This window comes from Pristiophorus japonicus, chromosome 23 (assembly GCF_044704955.1).
Source record: "Pristiophorus japonicus isolate sPriJap1 chromosome 23, sPriJap1.hap1, whole genome shotgun sequence".
In the NCBI taxonomy this organism is placed as follows: domain Eukaryota; kingdom Metazoa; phylum Chordata; class Chondrichthyes; family Pristiophoridae; genus Pristiophorus; species Pristiophorus japonicus.
Genome location: NC_091999.1, coordinates 61818280 through 61839345, shown reverse-complemented (window position 1 = coordinate 61839345; position 21066 = coordinate 61818280). Strand labels below are relative to the sequence as shown.

Genomic DNA, 21066 nt, shown 5'->3' with positions numbered 1-21066 from the left:
CCCTCCTGTCTGATATAAACTCACCCCACAGTCACTGACACCAATCTCCTCCTGTCTAATATAAACCAACCCCACAGTCACTGACACCAATCTCCTCCTGTCTGATATAAACCCACCCCACAGTCACTGACACCAATCTCCTCCTGTCTTCCATATTACAAATGAGGTCTCAGATGTCTGTTAGGTCCAATGCGGGAGCTACAGTCTCTGTCGCAGGTTGGACAGACGGTGGTTGAAAGTACGTTGGTTGAAGTGCCGGTTTTTTGAAGTGCTTGGGTTGTCGTGTGCTCCTCCCGCCGTCAGCGCTTGGTCTTCGCTTGCTCCAGGTGGAGAGACTCGAAGTGTTCGACGCCCTCACGGATTATTCTCTTCCACTTTGAGCGATCTTGTGCCAGGGATTCCCAGGTGTCGGCGGGGATGTTGAACTTCAAGGAGGCCTTGAGGGTGTCCTTGAAGCGTTTCCTCTGCTCCCCGGGGCTCGCTTGCCATGTTGAAGCTCCAAGTAGAGTGCTTGCTTTGGGAGTCTCGTATCGGGCATGTGGACGATGTGTCCCATCCATCGTAGCTGATCGAGCGAGGTCAATGCTTCAATGCTGAGGATGTTGGTCTGTGCGAGAACAGACGTTGGTGTGTCTATCCTGCCAATGGATTTGCAGGATATTCTGGAGGCAGCGTTGATGTTATTTCTCCAGTGCTTTGATGTGCTTGCTGTACATAGTCCATGTCTGAGAAGTGTGTCTGAGGGCAGGTATCACTACTGCTCGGTAGACCATGAGCTTTGTGCCGGTTTTACGGTTCTGGTCTTCAAACACTCTATGCCTTAGGCGACCGAAGGCTGTGCTGACACACAGAAGGTGGTGTTGGACCTAGTCATTGATATGTGCCCTTGTTGACAGGAGGCTCTCGAGGTATGAAAAATGGACCATTTTACCAAAGGCCTCATCGTGGATTTTGATCATCCAGGGTGGGGTGGGGTTTTGGTGAAGGGCAGTGCTGTGTGGTGGGGATAGGTTGATGGAGCACCTTTCTTTTACGGAGATGTTTAGCGTAAGGCCTATACTCTCAGACACTACGGTGAACGTGTTGACGATGGTTTAGAGCTCGTTCTCTGAGTGAGCGCAGACACAAGCATCATCTGCATATTGTAATTCGATGACAGAGGATGGCACGACCTTGGATCTGGTCTGAAGGTGATGGAGGTTGAACAGTTTCCCATTTATTCTGCAGATTATCTCCACTCCAGCAGGAAGCTTACTGACGGTGAGATGTAGCAATGCAGCAAGGAAGATGGAGAAGAGCGTGTGTGCAGTGACACAGCCTTGCTTCACCCCGGTCCGTACATGAATTGGGTCTGTGGTGGAGTCATTGCTCAGGATCACAGCTTGCATGTTATCACCAAGCAAGTGGAGGATGGTGACACATTTTAGAGGACAGCCGAATTTGAAAAGTACACCCGATAATCCCTCACGGTTGACAGTGTCAAAGGCCTTGGTCAGGTCAAAGAAGGTTGAACCAATTCCACAGTCACTGACACCAATTTCCTCCCATGTGATATAAACCAATCCTTGTCACTGACACCAAGTAGACTGGGAAAATATGTTCAAGGGTAAGACTGCAGAAATGCAGTGGCAAACATTTAATGAGATATTTCATAATCTCAGCAGAGACATAAAGATGCTAAGAGAAGGATGAACCATCCCTGGCTAACGAAGGAAGTAAAGGATGATATCAAATTGAAAAAAAAGCATACAATGTTGCGAAGGACAGTGGAAGGCCAGAGGATTGAGAAATGTTTAGAAACCAGCGAAGGAGGACGAATAATAAGAAAGACAGAGATGATAGCATACGAGATCAAACTAGTAAGAAATATAAAAACAGACAGTAAGAGCTTCTACAGGTATGTAAAAAAAGAAACTAGTCGCTGAAGTAAACGTTGGTCCCTTAGAAGATGAGACTGGAGAATTAATCATGGGAAACACGGAAATGGAAGAGACTTTGAACAGATATTTTCTATCGGTCTTCACAGGAGAGGACACTAAAAGCATCCCAATAGTTGTTAAAGGAGTTATTGTGGGGGGTGGGGACCTGAAAAGAATCACTAGAGATAAAGTAGGAAGCAAACTAATGCGATTAAAGGTGGACAAGTCTCCTGGACCTGATGGCATGCATCCCAGGGTCTTAAAAGAAGTGGCTGCAGAGATAGTGGATGCACTGGTTGTAATCTACCAAAATTCCCTGAATTCTGGAGAGGTCCCAGTGGACTGGAAAACTGCAAATGTAACATCCCTATTTAAGAAAGGAGGGAGACAGAAAGCAGGAAACTATAGACCAGTTAGTCTACCATCTGTCAATGGGAAAATACTGGAGTCCATCATTTAGGAAGTAGTAGCAGGACATTTAGAAAATCATATTGCAGTCAAGCAGAGCCAGCATGGTTTTATGAAAGGGAAATCATATTTGACAAATTTGCTGGAGTTGTTTGAAGATGTAACGAGCAGAGTGGATAAAGGACAACCCGTTGATGTATATTTGGATTTCCAGAAAGTATTCGCTAAGGTTACTGCACAGGCTAAGTGCTCACGGGGTTGTCGGTAATATATCAGCATGGATCGAGGATTGGGTAACACACAAAACAGAGTCGGGATAAATGGGTCATTTTCAGTTTGGCAAACTGTAACTAGTGGGGTGCCGCAGGGATCAGTGCTGGGGCCTCAACTATTTATAATTTATATTAATGACTTGGATGAAGGGACCGAGTGTAACGCAACCAAATTATTGATGATACAAAGATAGGTGGGAAAGCAAGTTGTGAGGAGGATGCAAAGAATATACAAAGGGATATAGACAGGCTCACTGAGTGGGCAAAAATCTGGCAGATGGACGACAATGTGGTAAAATGTCAGGTGATCTCCTTTGGTAGGAAAAATAACAAAGCAAATTATTATTTAAATGGATGGTTACAAAATACTGTTATACAGAGGGATCTGGGGTTTCTTGTATATGAAACTCAAAAAGTTAGTATGCAGGTACAGCAAGTAATCAGGAAGGCAAATGGAATGTTGGCCTTTATTGCAAGGGGAATGGAGTATAAAAGTCGAAGTCCTGCTACAACTGTACAGGATATTGGTGAGACCCAGCTGAAGTACTGCGCACAGTTTTGGTCTGGACTTGTCTCCATTCCCGTGCCGAGGGGATTTCTACACCAGACAGGAGAGGAACCAGGGAGTGAACCTGAAGGTACCTTCTGTGGCTGGGTTCAGTTCTATACTCCATGCTTCCCCTCCCTCCCATCTCTCCCATCCCCTTAACGTGCTGACTGTGGCAGGGTTCAGTTCGATACTCACTGGTTCCCCTAACCTGAAAATGATCACTCTGTCTGGGTTCAGCTATACACTCATTGGTTCCCTTTGCATTCCTCCTCTGAAGGTGCTGACTCTGGCTGGGTTCAATTCTACACTCACTGGTTCCCCTCCCCTGAAGGTACTGACTCTGTCTGGGTTCAGTTCTACACTCACTGGTTCCCCTCCCTCTCCTCCCCTAAAAGTGTTGGCTCTGGCTGGAACAAGTTCTACAATCACTGATCCCCTCCCCTTAAGGTGCTGAATGTGGCTGGAATCTGTTCCAAACTCACTGGCTCCCCTCTCATCCAATGCAGATGCTGAATCTGTCTGGTTTCAGTTCTGCACTCACTAGTTAACATAAGAAATAGGAGCAGGTGTAGCCCATCCGGCCCCTCGAGCCTGCTCCTCCATTTAATACCATCATCGCTGATCCGATCATGGAATCAGGTCCGCTCCCCATAACCACTTATTCCCTTATCGTTTATAAATCTGTCTATTTATGTCTTAAATTTATTCAATGTCCCGGCTTGCACAGCTCTCTGAGGCAGTGAATTCCGCAGATCCACAACTCTCCAAGAAGAAATTTCTTCTTTTAAGTGGGCGGCCTGTTATTCTTAGATTATGCCCCATAGTTCTCGTCTCCCCATTATCAGTGGAAATTCCTCTCTGCATCCACCTTGTCAAGCCCCCTCATAATCTTACACATTTTGTTAAGATCACCCCTTATACTTCTGAATTCCAATGAGTAGAGGCACAACCTCAACCTTTTCTCAAAAGTCAACCCCCTCATAGAAACATAGAAACATAGAAAATAGGTGCAGGAGTAGGCCATTCGGCCCTTCGAGCCTGCACTGCCATTCAATGAGTTCATGGCTGAACATGCCACTTCTGTACCCCATTCCTGCTTTCTCGCCATACCCCTTGATCCCCCTAGTAGTAAGGACTACATCTAACTCCTTTTTTAATATATTTAGTGAATTGGCATCAACAACTTTCTGTGGCAGAGAATTCCACAGGTTCACCACTCTCTGGGTGAAGAAGTCTCTCCTCATCTCGGTCCTAAATGGCTGTGTTAAGTTCCAGACATTAACATCATTCACTTTGTTCCTGCACCAAGATGACCACACATGCACTCTGCTACTCATTGAATCAAAATAGCGGAGCGCTGAACCTGCCTTCCTGCATGAAGATGGCCGCTGTTAGTCTGGGCCTGTGACCGGGATAAAGCCCCGAAGCTGCAACCGCCAATATTCCAGTTATTATTCCGGGCTTGCAGCGGGCGCCGGTTGTTTATGAAGCCTCCCCGACTCCCCGCTGGTCCATTTCTCCAATCTATCCCACTAAAAAGGACACTTCTGAGGAGCCTGTACTAAACGTGTTGCCGCCGCCATTACACGCACCGCGCATGCTACAAACACAGCCAGGGCCCGCGCCTGCGCACTGAGCTCCTGTAGTCTGGGTGCGGCACATTCTCCCTCGCGGGGCATGCTGGGTAAATAGGAGCAGGAGGGGGCCACCCTGACCCCCGAGCATGCTCCCCATTCAATAAGGTCATGGCTGGTCTGATCATGGAATCAGCTCCATTCCCTGCCCGCTCCCCAGAACCCTTCACTCCCTTACCACACCTGCAGTATTGTGCACTGTTTTGGTCTCCTTCTCTAAGTAAGGATATCCTTGCCTTGCTTAGATACAGAGTAAAGCTTCCTCAACACTATCCCACTAGACATTCCAAGGTGAGATATGGAGTATATCTCCCTCAACCTGTCCCACGCATTCCAGAGTGGATATTCTTTTTCCCTCAATCTGTTTCAGCGAATACACTGATGCGAACACCTTCTTGCCTTTTCGTAAAAGACCTTTATTGAAGATTCTCTGGCCAGGACTTGTCAAGACAAAGGGACACTCTCAATCAGAGCTTATTTACCATCCCCTGGACAAGCACCTTTTCAGCGCGACACAACAGTTATACATTTTCAAAACAGAGCACATTTGATTAGCACTTGGTCTATCCAATCCCTTTCTGCCTCCCAGCCCCCCCCCCCCCCCCGAGTACGTCCAATGGCAGGCAAGAAAGTCTCCCAATTAGGGCTGGTGTCAGGGTAAGGTTAGTTATAGCTTTGCTACACTGTCTTCCCTTATCAGTAAAGAACCCAATTAGTTTCCCTTCCTCCTTATCAGTAAAAGCTATTACTTTTCCCCTTCTATCTAGGATTGTTTTCTTTCTTTGTGCCGCCTTGCGTCTTTCTCATGACCCGTGTTTAACCTCAACTTCAACTCTTGGTAACCCCTTTTTTTCTGTCGATTCTGCAGTTGTCTGCATCTTGACATTTCTTTAGCTATTTTCCCATGATTCCCTATCTCCATCCTTTTGCCACATTCTCTATCCATTTGCCACATTCTCTATCCATCTACCACATTCGCAACCCTTCTTTACACATTGTCAGATACTGCATTGGTTAGATAATGAATAAAGCTCACTCTACACTATCCTATCAAACACTCCCAGGATAGGTACAGCACGAATTAAATATACAGTAAATCTGTGCCAAAGGAACTGTATCCCAGTGAGAGTCAGTGCCAGAGGAAACTACAGCATGTGATAGATACAGAATAAAGCTCCCTCTACACTGTTCTGAACAATCCCAGGGCAGGTAAAGCACGGGTTAGATGATCATAGCCGGTCCCTCGAACGAGGATGATTTGCTTCCACATGAGTTCACAGATGTTTCAATGAAGGACCCAATGTTCCAGTCCTGACCTCCAATTGAGGAGGTGGAAGATGCCGATGGGTGGATTGTTTTTAACGTGTGGTGACTGTTGCACACCAGCCACGACACGGGCATGACAGAGCTAGGATTGGTCCAGTGGCAAGGGTTAATTAGGATTACTTGAGACCTGTTTTGCTGTACGGAGCTAGTGTACACAAATATAACAGTGTGGGCTGGTCCGTGCTGCCCCTGGGCTCTCGCCTCTTTTGCACCCGGTACCCTCATTCGCCGCACCTCCGCCATGATCTCTCGCCACTCCTCCACCACAAACATTCGCTTCACCTCCGCCACGATCCCTCTCCGCTCCTCCTCAAAAAAACACTCGCCGCACCTCCGCCACGATCTCCTGCCCCATCTCTGCACCAAACATTCACTAAACCTCCATCACGATCACCCACCAAATCTCAGGCATGCTCCCTCATCACTCCTCTGCCCCGATCACTCGTCACAAGTCCACCACAACCTTCCATGTTCCTCTGCTGTACCAGGGCCCTGCCGATGCTCCTGCCCACGCTCCAAATGGCAATCTGGGCCCTGATGATGTCACCCAGTCATCTACCTCGAAGCCGTCACACATTTGTGTCAGATCACACTGAAGCTGCAGTGGCTCGCTCCTGCTCTTTTTATAGCCCCAACCTGTGGAGATGTTCTCTCGCAGGTTGGGGTGGCCCATGATGTGATACATGGGTTAGATACAGTGTAGAGCTCCCGCTACTCTACTCTGCCACATTAAATACTCTCAGGTGAAGTACAGCACGGTTTAAACAGAGAGTAAAACTCTCACTACACGGTCCCATTAAACAGTCCCAGGGCAGGTACAGCATGGGTTATATCCAGAATAAAGCTCCCTCAACATTGTCGCAACAAACAGACGAGGGCCGGTACAGCACATATGAAGTACATGTCCCACAAACACTCCAGGGCAGGAACAGCACGGGATAATTACAGAGTAATTTCTCCCTCTACACTGTTCCAATAAAAAAATCCCAGGGCAGGTATAGCACAACTATTTTGTTGTTGATCTGTAAATCAAGTGCCCCCAGATTAAAGCTGGGGTGGGGGGCACTATAACCAACAAAATAAACCAATTAAACTTTGGACAGTAAACTTAAATCAAATTAAAATTTGGTTGCTGGGGGTGATGATGCACTCCAGTCACTCTGGCTGAGGAGCTCCTCCCGGAGTCACAGTGCACATTTCGTCCTCCAAGGGGTATAACGGATATGAGTAGGTACACAGTAAGGATCCCAATGCACTGTCCCATCACACTCTCCCAGGGCAGGTACAACATGGATTCAATACAGACCAAAGCTTCCGCTATACAGTTCCCAGGGCAAGTACAGTACAGTTTAGACATAGAGTACATCTCCCTCTAACGTCCCAGGCATTCCAGGGCAGATACAGCATTTATTAGATATTGAGGCGATCTCCCTCTATAATGTTCAACCAGACATTCCCAGGGCAGGTACAACACGGGTTAGATACAGAGGAAAGTTCCCTCTACACCGATCTATCAAAAACTCCCATCACAGGTACAGCACGGGTTAGATACAGAGTAAAACTCCCTCTACACTGTCCATCAAACACTCCTCGGGCATGTACAGCACTGGGTACAAACACTAGTTTATGTAGGTCAGAATGTGGGAGGAGTGCATTGGAATAGTCAAGTCCAGAAGTAAAAAAAGGCATGGATGAGGGCTTCAGCAGTGGATGAGCTGAGGCATGAGCAGAGATGGGCGATGTTACAGAGGTGGAAATAGGCATTCTTAGTTAGTTTGTGGATATGTGGTCAAAAACTTATTTCAGGGTTAAGTATGTCACCAAGGTTGTGAACAGTCTGGTTCAGGCTCAGACAGAAGTTGGGGAGAGGGATGGAGTCGGTCACTCGGGAATGGAGCTTGTGGTAATGATGATTACAAATATCAGAATATTTCACAGGCTATCACGTGCAAAATGTGTGGATGAGTTTTTAATATTCAATCGGTTTCAAAAATGTGTTAACTGATCTAGAAAGTAACGGATTTCAAATCTTATGCAAGACAGTTCAATAAAGGGGTGGTTCAAAAGATTTCAGCTGAGTTTAAAGTGGGATACTGCAGTTAAGTCTACTACAACCACAACTCATGTATGCAACTGGAACAAATTTGGGGTTTGATATGCTAGAAAGCGAACTAGATGAGAAGTGATATAAGTTAGATTAAGAAAAAGCCCGAAAAGGGAACAGTCTGTAACAGAACATCAATTAATCTCCTCTGATCATGGAGGAATCAAATATTCAACAAACTCTGTTTGAAACAAAGATAATTTATTCAACATTTATAGAGGGTATTGATCTCCAGCTTTACAATCTATATTAACGACTTGGAAAAAGGAACTGAGTGTAACATAGCCAAGTTTGCTGATGATACAAAGATCGAAGGAAAAGCAATATGTGAGGAGGACACAACAAATCTGCAAAAGGACATAGACAGGCTAAGTGAGTGAGCAAAAATTTGGCAGATGGACTATAATGTTGGAAAGTGTGAGGTCATGCACTTTGCAGAAAAAATCAAAGCAACATATTATTTAAATGGCGAAAGATTGCAAAGTACCGCAGTACAGCGGGACCTGGGGGTACTTGTGCATGAAACGCAACAGGTATCTTGGCCTTTATTGCAAAAGGGATGGGGTATAAAAGCAGGGAAATCTTGCGACAGCTGTATGTGAAAACTGCGTGCAGTTTTGGTTTCCATATTTATGAAAGGATATACTTGTTTTGGAGGCAGCTCAGCGAAGGTTCACTCGGTTGATTCTGAGCATGAGGGTTTCACTTATGAGGAACGATTAAGTAGGTTGGGCCTCTACTCACTGGAATTCAGAAGAATGAAAGGTGATCTTATCAAAATGTATAAGATTATGAGGGGGCTTGATAAGGTGGATGCAGAGAGGATGTTTCCACTGATAATGGGGAGTCTAGGATTAGAGTGCATGATCTTAGAATAAGGGGCCGCCCATTTAAAATAGAGATGAGGAGAAATTTCTTCTCTGAGGGTTGTAAATCTATGGACTTCACTGCCTCAGAGAACTGTGGAAGCTGGGCCGTTGAATAAATTTAAGACAGAAATAGACAGTTTCCTAAACGATATGGGTATGGGGAGCGGGCAGGGAGTGGAGCTGAGTCCATGATCAGATCAGCCATGATCTTATTGAATGGCGGAGTAGGCTCGAGGGGCCATATGGCCTGCTCCTGTTGCTATTTCTTATGTTCTTATGTTGAGATATAGGGGTTATTAAGATAACCAGAAAAAAACAAGAGCTGCCAGAATGAACGTGGTTCAGTGCCCAATGCAATCACAGTAAATCATAGAAACATAGAAACATAGAAAATAGGTGCAGGAGCAGGCCATTCAGCCCATCTAGCCTGCACCGCCATTCAATGAGTTCATGGCTGAACATGAAACTTCAGTACCCCCTTCCTGCTTTCTCGCCATAACCCTTGATCCCCCGAGTAGTAAGGACTTCATCTAACTCCCTTTTGAATATATTTAGTGAATTGGCCTCAACTACTTTCTGTGGTAGTTGAATGATGTTCTAATCTTTCTCCTCAGCCTATTTAAAACTCAGATGAGGAGGAATTTCTTCTCTCGGGGGGTTGTAAATCTGTGGAATTCTCTGCAGCAGAGAGCAGTGGAGTCTGGTTCATTGAATATATTAAGGTGGAGATAGCCAGATTTTTGAGCGATAAGGGAGTAAAGGGTTCTGGGCAGCGGGCAGGGAATGGAGTTGAGTCTATGATCAGACCAGCCATGACCTTATTGAATGGGGAGCAGGCTCGGGGGTCCGGGTGGCCCATTCCTGCTCCTATTTCTCATGGTCTAATGTACCCAGCATGCCCGGCGGGGGAGAATGAGCCGCACCCAGACTACAGGAGCTCAGTGCGCACGCGCGATCTGGCTGTGTTTGGAGCATGCGCGGTGCGTGTAATGGCGGAGGTGACACGTTTTGTACAGGCACCGAAGAAGTGTGCTTTTCAGCGGGACGGAGCGGAGTAATGGACCAGTGGGGAGCCAAGGAGGCTTCATGAACAATCGGTGCCCCCCACAAACCCGGAATAATAACCGGAATATCGGCGTTTGCAGCTTCGGGGCTTTCTCCCGGTCACAGGCCCAGGCTAACGGTGGCCATCTTGGTGCAGGAAGGCATGTTCACGCCGTCATTTTGATTCACTGAGCAGCACAGCGCATGCGTGGCCATCTTGGTGCAGGAACAAAGTGAAAGATGTCTGTGTCCCGAACTGAACCCAGCCAGAGTCAGTACCTTCAGGGGAAGGGAACCAGTGACTGTAGAACTGAACCCAGCCAGAGTCAGTACCTTCAGGGGAGGGGAACCAGTGAGTGTAGAACTAAACCCAGCCAGAGTCAGTACCTTCAGGGGAGGGGAACCAGTGAGTGTAGAACTGAACCCAGCCAGAGTCAGTACCTTCAGGGGAAGGGAACCAGTGAGTGTAGAACTGAACCCAGCCAGAGTCAGTACCTTCAGGGGAGGGGAACCAGTGAGTGTAGAACTGAACCCAGCCAGAGTCAGTACCTTCAGGGGAGGGGAACCAGTGAGTGTAGAACTGAACCCAGCCAGAGTCAGCACCTTCAGGGGAAGGGAACCAATGAGTGTAGAACTGAACCCAGCCAGAGTCAGCACCTTCAGGGGAAGGGAACCAGTGAGTGTAGAACTGAACCCAGCCAGAGTCAGTACCTTCAGGGGAAGGGAACCAATGAGTGTAGTACTGAACCCAGCCAGAGTCAGTACCTTCAGGGGAAGGGAACCAGTGACTGTAGAACTGAACCCAGCCAGAGTCAGTACCTTCAGGGGAAGGGAACCAATGAGTGTAGAACTGAACCCAGCCAGAGTCAGTACCTTCAGGGGAACGGAACCAATGTGTGTCAAACTGAACCCAGCCAGAGTCAGTACCTTCAGGGGAAGGGAACCAGTGACTGTAGAACTGAACCCAGCCAGAGTCAGCACCTTCAGGGGAGGTGGGGAACAGTGAGTGTAGAACTGAACCCAGCCACAGTCAGAACGTTCAGTGGAGGATAGGGGCGGGAACCATTGAATGTAGAACTGAAGCCAACCAGAATTGGTGTTGAAAACTGGGAGTGGAGGAGAAACAGGCCAGAAATGTGTGTTGATTTGTATTTCAGCACAGCAGGAGGGACAATGTGTGGGACAGGGATTTACAGCTTTGGAAGAACAAGAGAGGAAAGAATGTTCCATGGAAACTATATGTATCTATCCTGAATTTGTGTCTTGTACTGACAGTGATGAGTTTTGTTATCTCCTTTTACAGCGTATTAGAAGGGGAGATTTTCAGACAGGAAACACAAACCAAACATCGCGTCAAGATCTGACGGAGTCAATCGATTCATCAGGACCTGAATATCATCGGCCTTTGAAAGTGGAAGGAGAAATGTTTGTCTGTCTGTGTAAAAAGATTTCAAATATCTGTGTGACTGGAAAAGCACCGAGACACACACACCCGAGTGAGTGTTCCAGGGCACTGCCTGTGGAAAGACCTTTAACCAGTTACACAGCCTGAAGAAACATCACACAATTCACAGCGGGAAGAAACTGTAAACGTGTTGTGTGTGTGTGGGCGAGGCTTCAACTGATCGTCCAACCGTCCAGAGTCACAAGGATACCTGCACCATGGAGAAACCATGGAAATGTGGGGACTGTTGGAAGGGATTCAGATCACCATCTGTGCTGGAAATTCATCAACGCAGTCACACTGGGGAGAGGCCGTTCACCTGCCCTGTGTGTGGGAAGGGATTCACTGTATCATCCAGCCTGCTGACGCACCAGCGAGTTCACACTGGGGAGAGGCCGTTCACCTGCTCGGAGTGTGGGAAGGGATTCACTGCATCATCCGACCTGCTGAAACACCAGCGAGTTCACACTGGGGAGAGGCCGTTCACCTGCTCGGAGTGTGGGAAGGGATTCACTTGTTCATCCAACCTGCTGAAACACCAGCGAGTTCACACTGGGGAGAGGCCGTTCACCTGCTTTGAGTGTGGGAAGGGATTCACTTGTTCATCCCACCTGCTGACACACCAGCGAGTTCACACTGGGGAGAGACCATTCACCTGCTATGAGTGTGGGAAGGTATTCACTTGTTCATCCCACCTGCTGACACACCAGCGAGTTCACACTGGGGAGAGGCTGTGCACCGACTCTGAGTGTGGGAAGGGATCCACTACGTCATCCTACCTGCTGAAACACCATCGAGTTCACACTGGGGAGAGGCCATTCACCTGCTCTGAGTGCGGTAAGGGATTCACTCGGTCATCCCGTCTTCTGACACACCAGCGAGTTCACACTGGGGTGAGGCCGTTCACCTGCTCTGAGTGCGGGAAAGGATTCACTTGTTCATCCACGCTGCTGACACACCAGCGAGTTCACACTGGGGCGAGGCCATTCACTTGCTCTGAGTGTGGGAAGAGATTCACTCAGTCATCCCACCTGCAGTCACACCAGCGAGTACACACTGGGGAGAGGCCATTCACTTGCTCTGAATGTGGGAAGGGATTCACTCAGTCATCACACCTGCTGACACACCAGCGAGTACACACTGGGGAGAGGCCGTTCACCTGCTCTGAGTGCGGGAAGGGATTCACTACATCATCCACCCTACTGAGACACCAGCGAGTTCACAAGTGACTGCAGGAGTTGGATTCTGTTGTTATTGAGGCTGTTAATCACATCCCGACTGAACCATGTTCATTCGGACAGTTGGGGTTTGTCTCTGCTGATGTTAATAACCATATAACTGGGCTGGACTTTAATATTCTGGATATATTGCTGATTGTGTTCTCGGGGCTGCAGTGTCCATTTAATAAACACTGTGGGTTATCTTACCCCTTAATTCAGCAACTCTCAACGGAAATTTAGTTTGCAATAAAATTATGAACTTTTACTTTAATCCTAAATTGATCTTTGGTACAAAATCTACAATAGTGTGTGAAAGTTTCCACTGAATATAATCTCCAATTGGAAATAGCTTGCTGACAATTCTTAATGACTTGCCTATTACACACAGTGGCCCCTCCATATCCACCAGAAAGAAGGGGAATGGGAATTGGTGGGGAATCAGTGTACCCATCTGGGTGTATCAATCATCTCGGCACGAGAATGGAGACAAGTCCAGACCAAAACTGTGTGCAGTAGCCCAGGTGTGGTCTGACAGTTGTAGCAGTACTTCTCTACTTTTAGATTCCATCCCCTTTGCAATAAAGGCCAGCATTCAGTTTGCCTTCCTGATTAATGCTGTACCTGCATGCAAACTTTTTGAGTTTCATGTACAAGAATCCCCAGATCTCTCTGTATAACAGCATTTTATAATCGTCCACATCTAAATAATAATTTGCTTTTTTTTTCCTACCAAAGTAAATCACCTGATATTTTATCACATTATAGTCCATCTGCTAGACTTTTGCCCACTCATTGAACCTATCTATATCCCTTTGTAGATTCTTTTGCGTCCTCCTCACAACTTGCTTTCCCACCTATCTTTGTACCATCGGTAAATGTTACACTCGGTCCCTTCATTCAAATCATTAATATAAATTGTAATTAGTTGAGGCCCCAGTACTTATCACTGCGGCACCCCACTAGTTAGTGTTTGCCAACCTGAAAATGACCCATTTATCCGGACTCTCTGTTTTCTGTTAGTTTGGCAATCCCATATCCATGTTGATATATTACCCCCAAACCCGTGAGCTCTTAGCATGTGCAGTAATATTTTGTGTGGCACCTTATTGAATGTTTTCTGGAAATCAAAATATACAACATCAAGTGATTCTCTCTTATCCACTCTGCTCGTTACATCCTCAAACAACTACAGCAAATTTGTCAAACATGATTTCCCTTTCACAAAACCATGCTAACTCTGCCTAACTGCAATATGATTTTCTAAATATCCTGCTAGTACTTCCTTAATAATGAACTCGAGTATTTTCCCACTGACAGATGATAAGTTAACTGATGTATAGTTTCCTGCTCTCTGTCTCCCTCCTTACTTGAATAGGGGTGTTACATTTGTAGTTTTCCAGTCCACTGGGATCTCTCCAGAATTCAGGGTATTTTGGTAGATTGCAACCAATGCATGCACTATCTCTGCAACTAATTATTTTAAGACCCAAGGATGCATGCCATTAGGTCCAGAGGACTTGTCCACCTTTTGTCACATTAGTTTGATTAGCACTTTATCTGCAGTGATAGTGATTGTTTTAAGTCATCCCCCCCAACTCCCCCTCCGCAATAGCTCCTTGGTTAGCAACTGTTGGGATGTTTTTAGTGTCCTCTACCGTGAAGCCTAATACAAAATATTCATTCAAAATCTCTGCCATTTCCGTGTTTCCCATTAGTAATTCTCCAATGTCATCCTCTAAGCGAGCAATGTTTACTTTAGATAATCATTTCCTTTTTATATCCTGGTAGAAGCTCTTACTGTCTGTTTTTATATTTCTTGCTAGTTTGCTCTCATCTGCTATCTTCTCTGTCTTTTTCATTTTTTAGTTGTCCTTTGCAAGTTTCTAAAAATTCCCAATCCTCTGGCCTTCCACTGTCCTTCACAACATTATATGCCATTTTTTCCAATTTGATACCATCCTTTACTTCCATGACGACACTTGTTGCACACGTGATTGACCAGGACACGAGAAGTGTGGTTGTTCCACAACGACAGGGTTTCATCTGTTTCAACAGAAACAACTACACTGTTTTATTTCCAGAAATAATCCCCGCTGTCTGGCCTGAATGAATCATGTCACTACCAAATGCTTCAATGTATCCTCCACCCCACAGAGTTCCATCTGTTTAAAGCCACGACAGAAATGTCCCATTTCCTCCTGGAGTTTGAGGGACATCAGCTTTAACAATGGGGCAGAGTTTCAGCCAATGAGCGAGATCCAGACCCAGCCCAGCCCACTGGGGGCTGCAAGCCCCACCTCTCGTACACTGTGATTGGTTGGAGGATCAACCGCCTGCCTGGTGCTCCAGCCCCGCCCCCATTCTCCCTATTGGTCGGGAGCTGCTGTCAATCAGCCGGGCAGTGTGAGCTGAGCATGCACAGTGGGTGAGTCAGCAGGTGAGAGATGGGCGGAGGGAGGGAGCGGGTTAATAAAGAACGCGCTTATTTGTACTGCCAAAATGGCCGCCACGCCGCACCGTTTGTCTCTGATTGGTCCCTTGGAGGATAAGCCACACCCTGAGATTTCACTGGAATGTGTAACTGGAACCGCCCATCCCAAGGTCTCACTTACTTTGCAAATTGTAACTTGATCCACTTTGAATTCCTGAAGTGACAGAGGACAGAGCTCCCCATAAGATAGCAAGGGCCAGCCAAAGTACCTTGCCCCCATCCCAGTGCATGCCTCCCCCAGCCGAAGTACATTACCCCAGTCCCAAGATCTGCCTCCCCCAGCTGAAGTGCTTTACCCCAGTCCAATACATGCCTCCCCCAGCCGAAGTGCTTTACCCCAGTCCCAAGATAAGCCTCCCCCAGCAGAAGGGCTTTACCCCAGTCCCAGTGCATGCCTCCCCCAGCCGAAGTACATTACCCCAGTCCCAGTGCATGCCTCCCCCAGTCAAAATGCATTACCCCCATCCCAGTGCATGCCTCCCCCAGCTGAAGTACTTTACCCCAGTCCCAATACATGCCTCCCCAGCAGAAGGGCTTTACCCCAGTCCCAAGATATGCCTCCCCCAGCTGAATGTCTTACCCCAGTACCACTGCATGCCTCACCCAGCAGTAGTGCCCGACACTAGTCCCATTGCATTTCTCCTCCCGCCGAAGTATCTTACCACCGTCCAAGTATATGCCTCCCACAGCCAAAGTGCCTTACCCAAGTACCAGTATAAGCCTCCCCCAGCCGAAGTGCCTTACCCTAGTCCTAGTCGATGCCTCCCCCAGGCAAAGTGCCTTACCCCAGTCCCAGTATATGCCTCCCCCAGCCGAAGGGCCTTACCAAAGTTCAAGTGCATGCCTCCCCCAGCCGAAGTGCCTTACCCCAGTCACAGTGCATGCCTCCCCCAGCCAAAGTGCCTTACCCCAGTCAGAGTGCATGCGTCCCCCAGCCAAAATGACTTACCCCAGTCCCAGTGCAGGCCTCCCCCAGCCAAAGTGCCTTACCCTAGTCCTATTGCATTTCTCCCTCATCCGAAGTGTCTTACCACCGTCCCAATATATGCCTCCCACTGCTGAAGTGCCTTACCCCAGTCCCAGTGTATCACCCCCCCAGCTGAAGTGCCTTATCAAAGTTCAAGTGCATGCCTCCTCCAGCCGAAGTGCCTTACCCCAGTCACAGTGCATGCCTCCACCAGCTGAAGTGCCTTACCAAAGTTCAAGTGCATGCCTCCCCCAGCCAAAGTGCCTTACCCAAGTACCAGTATAAGCCTCCCCCAGCCGAAGTGCCTTACCCCAGTCCTAGTCGATGCCTCCCCCAGGCAAAGTGCCTTACCCCAGTCCCAGTATATGCCTCCCCCAGCCGAAGGGCCTTACCCCAGTTCAAGTGCATGCCTCCCCCACTCGAAGTGGCTTAATCCAGTCCCATTGCATTTCTCGCTCATCCGAATTGTCTTACCCCAGTCCCAGTATATGCCTCCCCCAGCTGAAGTGCGTTACACCAGTCCCAGTGAATGCCACCCCAGCCGAATTGCCTTACCCCAGTCCCAGTTTATCCCTCCCTCAGTTGAAGTGCCTTACCGCAGTCCCAGTGTTAGCATCCCCCAGTTGAAGTACCTTGCACAAGTCCCAGGTATCCCTCCCCCAGTTGAAGTGCATTACCCGAGTCGCAGTGTATCCCTCCCCAGATGAAGTGCCTTACCCCAGTCCCAGTGCATGCCTCTCCCAGTTGAAATGCCGAACCGCAGTCCCAGTGCATGCCTCCACCAGTTGAAGTGCCTTACTCCAGTTCGAGTGCACACCTCTGCCAGCCGAAGTCCCTTACACCCATGCCAGTGCATGCCTCTCCCAGCCAAAGTACCTTGTCCCAGTCCCAGTATATGCCTCCACCAACCGAAGTGCCTTAAACCAGTCGCAGTTTATGCCTCCCCCAGCCGAAGTGCCTTACCCCAGTCCCAGTGCACAGCTCCCCACAACCGAAGTGCTTTGCCACAGTGTGAGTGCATGCCTCCCCCAGCCAAAGTATTTTACCCCAGTCGCACTGCATGCCTTGCCCAGCCGAAGTGCCTTACCCTAATCCCAGTATATGCCTTCCCCAGCTGAAGTGCCTTATCCCAGTCCCAGTGTATCCCTCCCCCAGTTGACGTGCCTTAGCCCAGTCACAGTTTATGCCTCCCACAGTTGAAGTGTCTTACTCCAGTCCCAGTGTTAGCATCCCCCAGTTGAAGCACCTTACCCCAGTCCCAGCACATTCGCCCCCCAGCCGAAGTGCCTTACCAAAGTTCAAGTGCATGCCTCCCCCAGCTGTGGTGCCTGACCCAGTCACAGTATGTGCCTCCCCCAGCCGAAGTGCCTTACCCCAGTCCCATTGCATGCGTCCCCCAGCCGAAGTGCCTTACCCATGTCACAACATATGCCTCCCCCAGCCGAAGTGCCTGATCCCAGTCACAGTGCATGCCTCCCCCAGCCGAAGTGCATTAATGCAGTCCAAGTGAATGCCTCCCCCAGCCGACGTATCTTACCCCAGTCCCAGTTTATCCCTCCCCCAGTTGAAGTGCCTTACCCCAGTCCCAGTGCATGCCTCCCCCAGTTGAAGTGCCTTATCCCAGTCCCAGGGTTAGCGTCCCCCAGTTGAAGTGCTTCATCACAGTCCCAGTGTATCCCTCCCCCAGTTGAAGTGCCTTACCCCAGTCCCAGTGTTAGCGTCCCCCAGTTGAAGTGCATTACCCCAGTCGCAATGTATCCCTCCCCGAGCCGATGTGCCTTATCCCAGTCCCACAGTATCCCTCCCCAGTTGAAGTGCCTTCCCCAAATCACAATATATGCCTCCCCCAGCTGAAGTAGCATTTCTCAGTGCAAATGCATGCCTCCGTCAGCCAAAGTGCCCTACCCCAGTCCCAGTGAATGCCTCCCCCAGCCAAAGTGCCTTAAACCAGTCCCAGTGCATGCCTCCCCCAGTTGAAGTACCTTACACAAGTTCCAGGTATCCCTCCCCCCTTTGAAGTGCGTTACCCTAGTCCCAGTGTAGCCCTCCCCCATCCGAAGTGCCTAACCCCAGTGCATTCCTCCTCAGCCAAAGTGCCCTACCCCAATCCCAGTATATGCCTCCCCCAGCTGTAGTGCCTTACCTCAGTCCTAGTGTAACCCTCCCTCTGTTGGAGTGCCTTACCCCAGTCCGAGTGTGTGCCTCCCCCAGTTGAAGTACCTTGTTCCTGTCCCAATGTATCCCTCCCACATTTGAAGTGCCTTACCTCAGTCCCAGTGTATCCCTCCCCAGCAGAAGTGCCTTACCCCAGTCCCAGTGTAACCCTCCCCCAGTTGAAGTGCGTTACCCCAGTCCCACTGTATCCCTCCACCAGTTGAAATGCCTAACCACAGTCCCAGTGTATGCCTCCACCAGTTAAAGTGCCTTACTCCAGTCCAAGTGCACACCTCTGCCAGCCGAAGTCCCTTACACCCGTGCCAGTGCATGCCTCTCGCAGCCAAAATGCCTTGTCCCAGTCCCAGTATATGCCTCCACCAACCAAAGTGCCTTAAACCAGTCAAAGTTTATGCCAATCCCAGCCAAAGTGCCTTACCCCAGTCCCAGTGCACACCTCACCCAACCGAAGTACCCTACCCCAGTGCCAGTATATTCTCCACTAGCCGAAGTGCCTTACCCTAGTCCCAGTGCATGCCTCCCCCAGTTGAAGTGCCTTAGCCCAGTACCAGTTTATGCCTCCCCCATTTGAAGTGTCTTATTCCAGACCCAGTTTAGCCCTCCCACAGTTGAAGTGCCTTTCCTCCAGTCCCAGGGAATCCCTCCCCCAGTTGAAGTGCCTTACCCCAGTCCCAGTGTATCCCTCCCCCAGTTGAAGTGCCTTATCCCAGTGCCAGTGTATCCCTCCCTTAGTTGAAGTGCCTTACCCCGGTCCAGTGTATCCCTGCCCCAGTTCAAGTGCCTTACCCCAGTCCCAGTATATAGCCCCCAGCCTTAGTGCCTTACCCCAGTCCCAGGGTATCCCTCCCCAGCTGAAGTGCCTTAGCACTGTCCCGGTGTAAGCCTCCCGCAGTTGAAGTGCCTTATTCCAGATCCAGTGTATCCCTCCCACAGTTGAAGTGCCTTTCCTCCAGTTACAGTGTTTCGCTCCCCAGCCGAAGTGTCTTACTCCAGTCCCAGTGTATGCCTCCCCCAGTTGAAGTGCCTTACCCCAGTGCCAGTTTATCCCTCCCCCAGTTGAAGTGCCTTACCCCAGTCCCAGTATATGCCTCCCCCAGCCGTAGTTCCTTACCCCAGTCCCAGTGCATGCCTCCTCAGCCAAAGTGCCCGACCCCAATCCCAGTATATGCCATCCCCAGCTGTAGTGCCTTACCTCAGTCCCACTCTAACCCTCCCTCTGTGGAAGTGCCTTACCCCAGTCCCAGTGTGTGCCTCCCCCAGTTGAAGTACCTTGTTCCTGTCCCAATGTATCCCTCCAACATTTGAAGTGCCTTACCCCAGTCCAAGTGTATCCCTCGCCCAGTTGAAGTGCCTTCCCCCAGTCCCAGTACATGTCTCCCCCAGCCGAATTGCCTACCCACAGTCCCAGTACATGTCTCCCCCAGCCGAAGTGCCTCACCCCAGTCCTATTTCCCTGCACCACCTGCATGGAATGATTCGGGCCAGGAGGGGGCGGGGCTTGCCACTTGTCAATCACAAAGTGCAGAACCAATAGTTCCCTGGCTTACTAAACCCGGGGAGTGTGGGCCCAGGCCCGAGAGACAACACTCCACACCATCCGCTTCACACACACCCGGGCTCGTCCCCAGGCCTCGAATCACAGCCTGCAGACCCCGTGTTTACCCATCGGTTACAGACACGGTCAATGAGCGTCCGGGGGAGTGGGCTCAGCGGCCATCATCTTGGTCAGGGCGGGGCGAGCAGGCTCAGCGGCCGCCATACTGGTCAGGTGGAGGGAGCGGGCTCATCGGCCGCCATCTTCGCCATCTTGGTCAGGGTGGGGGGGTGGGAGATCGTGCTGAGCGGCCGCCATCTTGGTCTGGGCGGGTCTCGCGGCGCATGCGTGGCTTTTTCAGCAGGGACAATGGGTGGGCGGGGCTTCAGGTTGTCTGTCAGTTTGATTGGACCACATGTTTGTGACCAGGTCAGTGGCCCCTGAAAGGGAGTCTTCTTGTGCTGATTGTTGCCTGGTGACTCTGGGCCAGCCCGACTCACCTTATTGGGCCAGCCTGGGATAACCCCATTGGGCCAACCTGGGCTCACCCTATTGGTCCAGCCCAGGATCTCACTATTGGGCAAGCACGGGCTCACCCTATTGGGCCACTCAATTGCACTCTTTTGGGCCAGCCAAGGCTCAGCCTACTGGCCATCCCGGGCTCACCTTATTGGGGCAGCATGGGTTCACCCTATTGGACCAGCACAAAAGACGCAGTGTCCAGCAGAGAGAATCAGCAGCTCATTGATTTTATTCTCACTCTGCGCACAGCGGGTGCAGAACTGAACCCAACCTTGTAAACTGGAAATGCATCATCACAGTCACATTGGGGAGAGGACGTTCACTAGCTCTGAGTGTGGGAAGTGATTCATTCAGTCATCCAACCTGCTGACACACCAGCGAGTTCACAAGTGACTGCAGGGGTTAGATTCTGCTGTTATTGCTGGTGTTAATGGCTTCCTCACTGAATCTTGTTTCTTGTGTTGGTTGGAATTTTTTTCTGCTGATGTGAATAACCCCTATAACTGGGCTGGAGTTTAATAATTAGATATTTTAAATAACAGAGTGTGTCGATATTTGATGTCTCCAAGATAAGAGGGGACTAAGTT

At 49.2% G+C, this 21066-nt stretch overlaps 1 protein-coding gene across 1 annotated transcript in view; it reads left to right on the top strand.

The window, feature by feature from the left end:
- The window catches only part of LOC139235385 (zinc finger protein 420-like), a gene marked incomplete at its 3' end in the record, with an annotated part of 67709 nt that overhangs the window by 27525 nt on the left and 19118 nt on the right, over nt 1-21066 (top strand). The window contains exon 2 of the mRNA XM_070866523.1: nt 11430-12795. Coding sequence (XP_070722624.1) covers nt 11789-12795 — 1007 coding nt within the window. The remainder of the gene's footprint in view (nt 1-11429; nt 12796-21066) is intronic.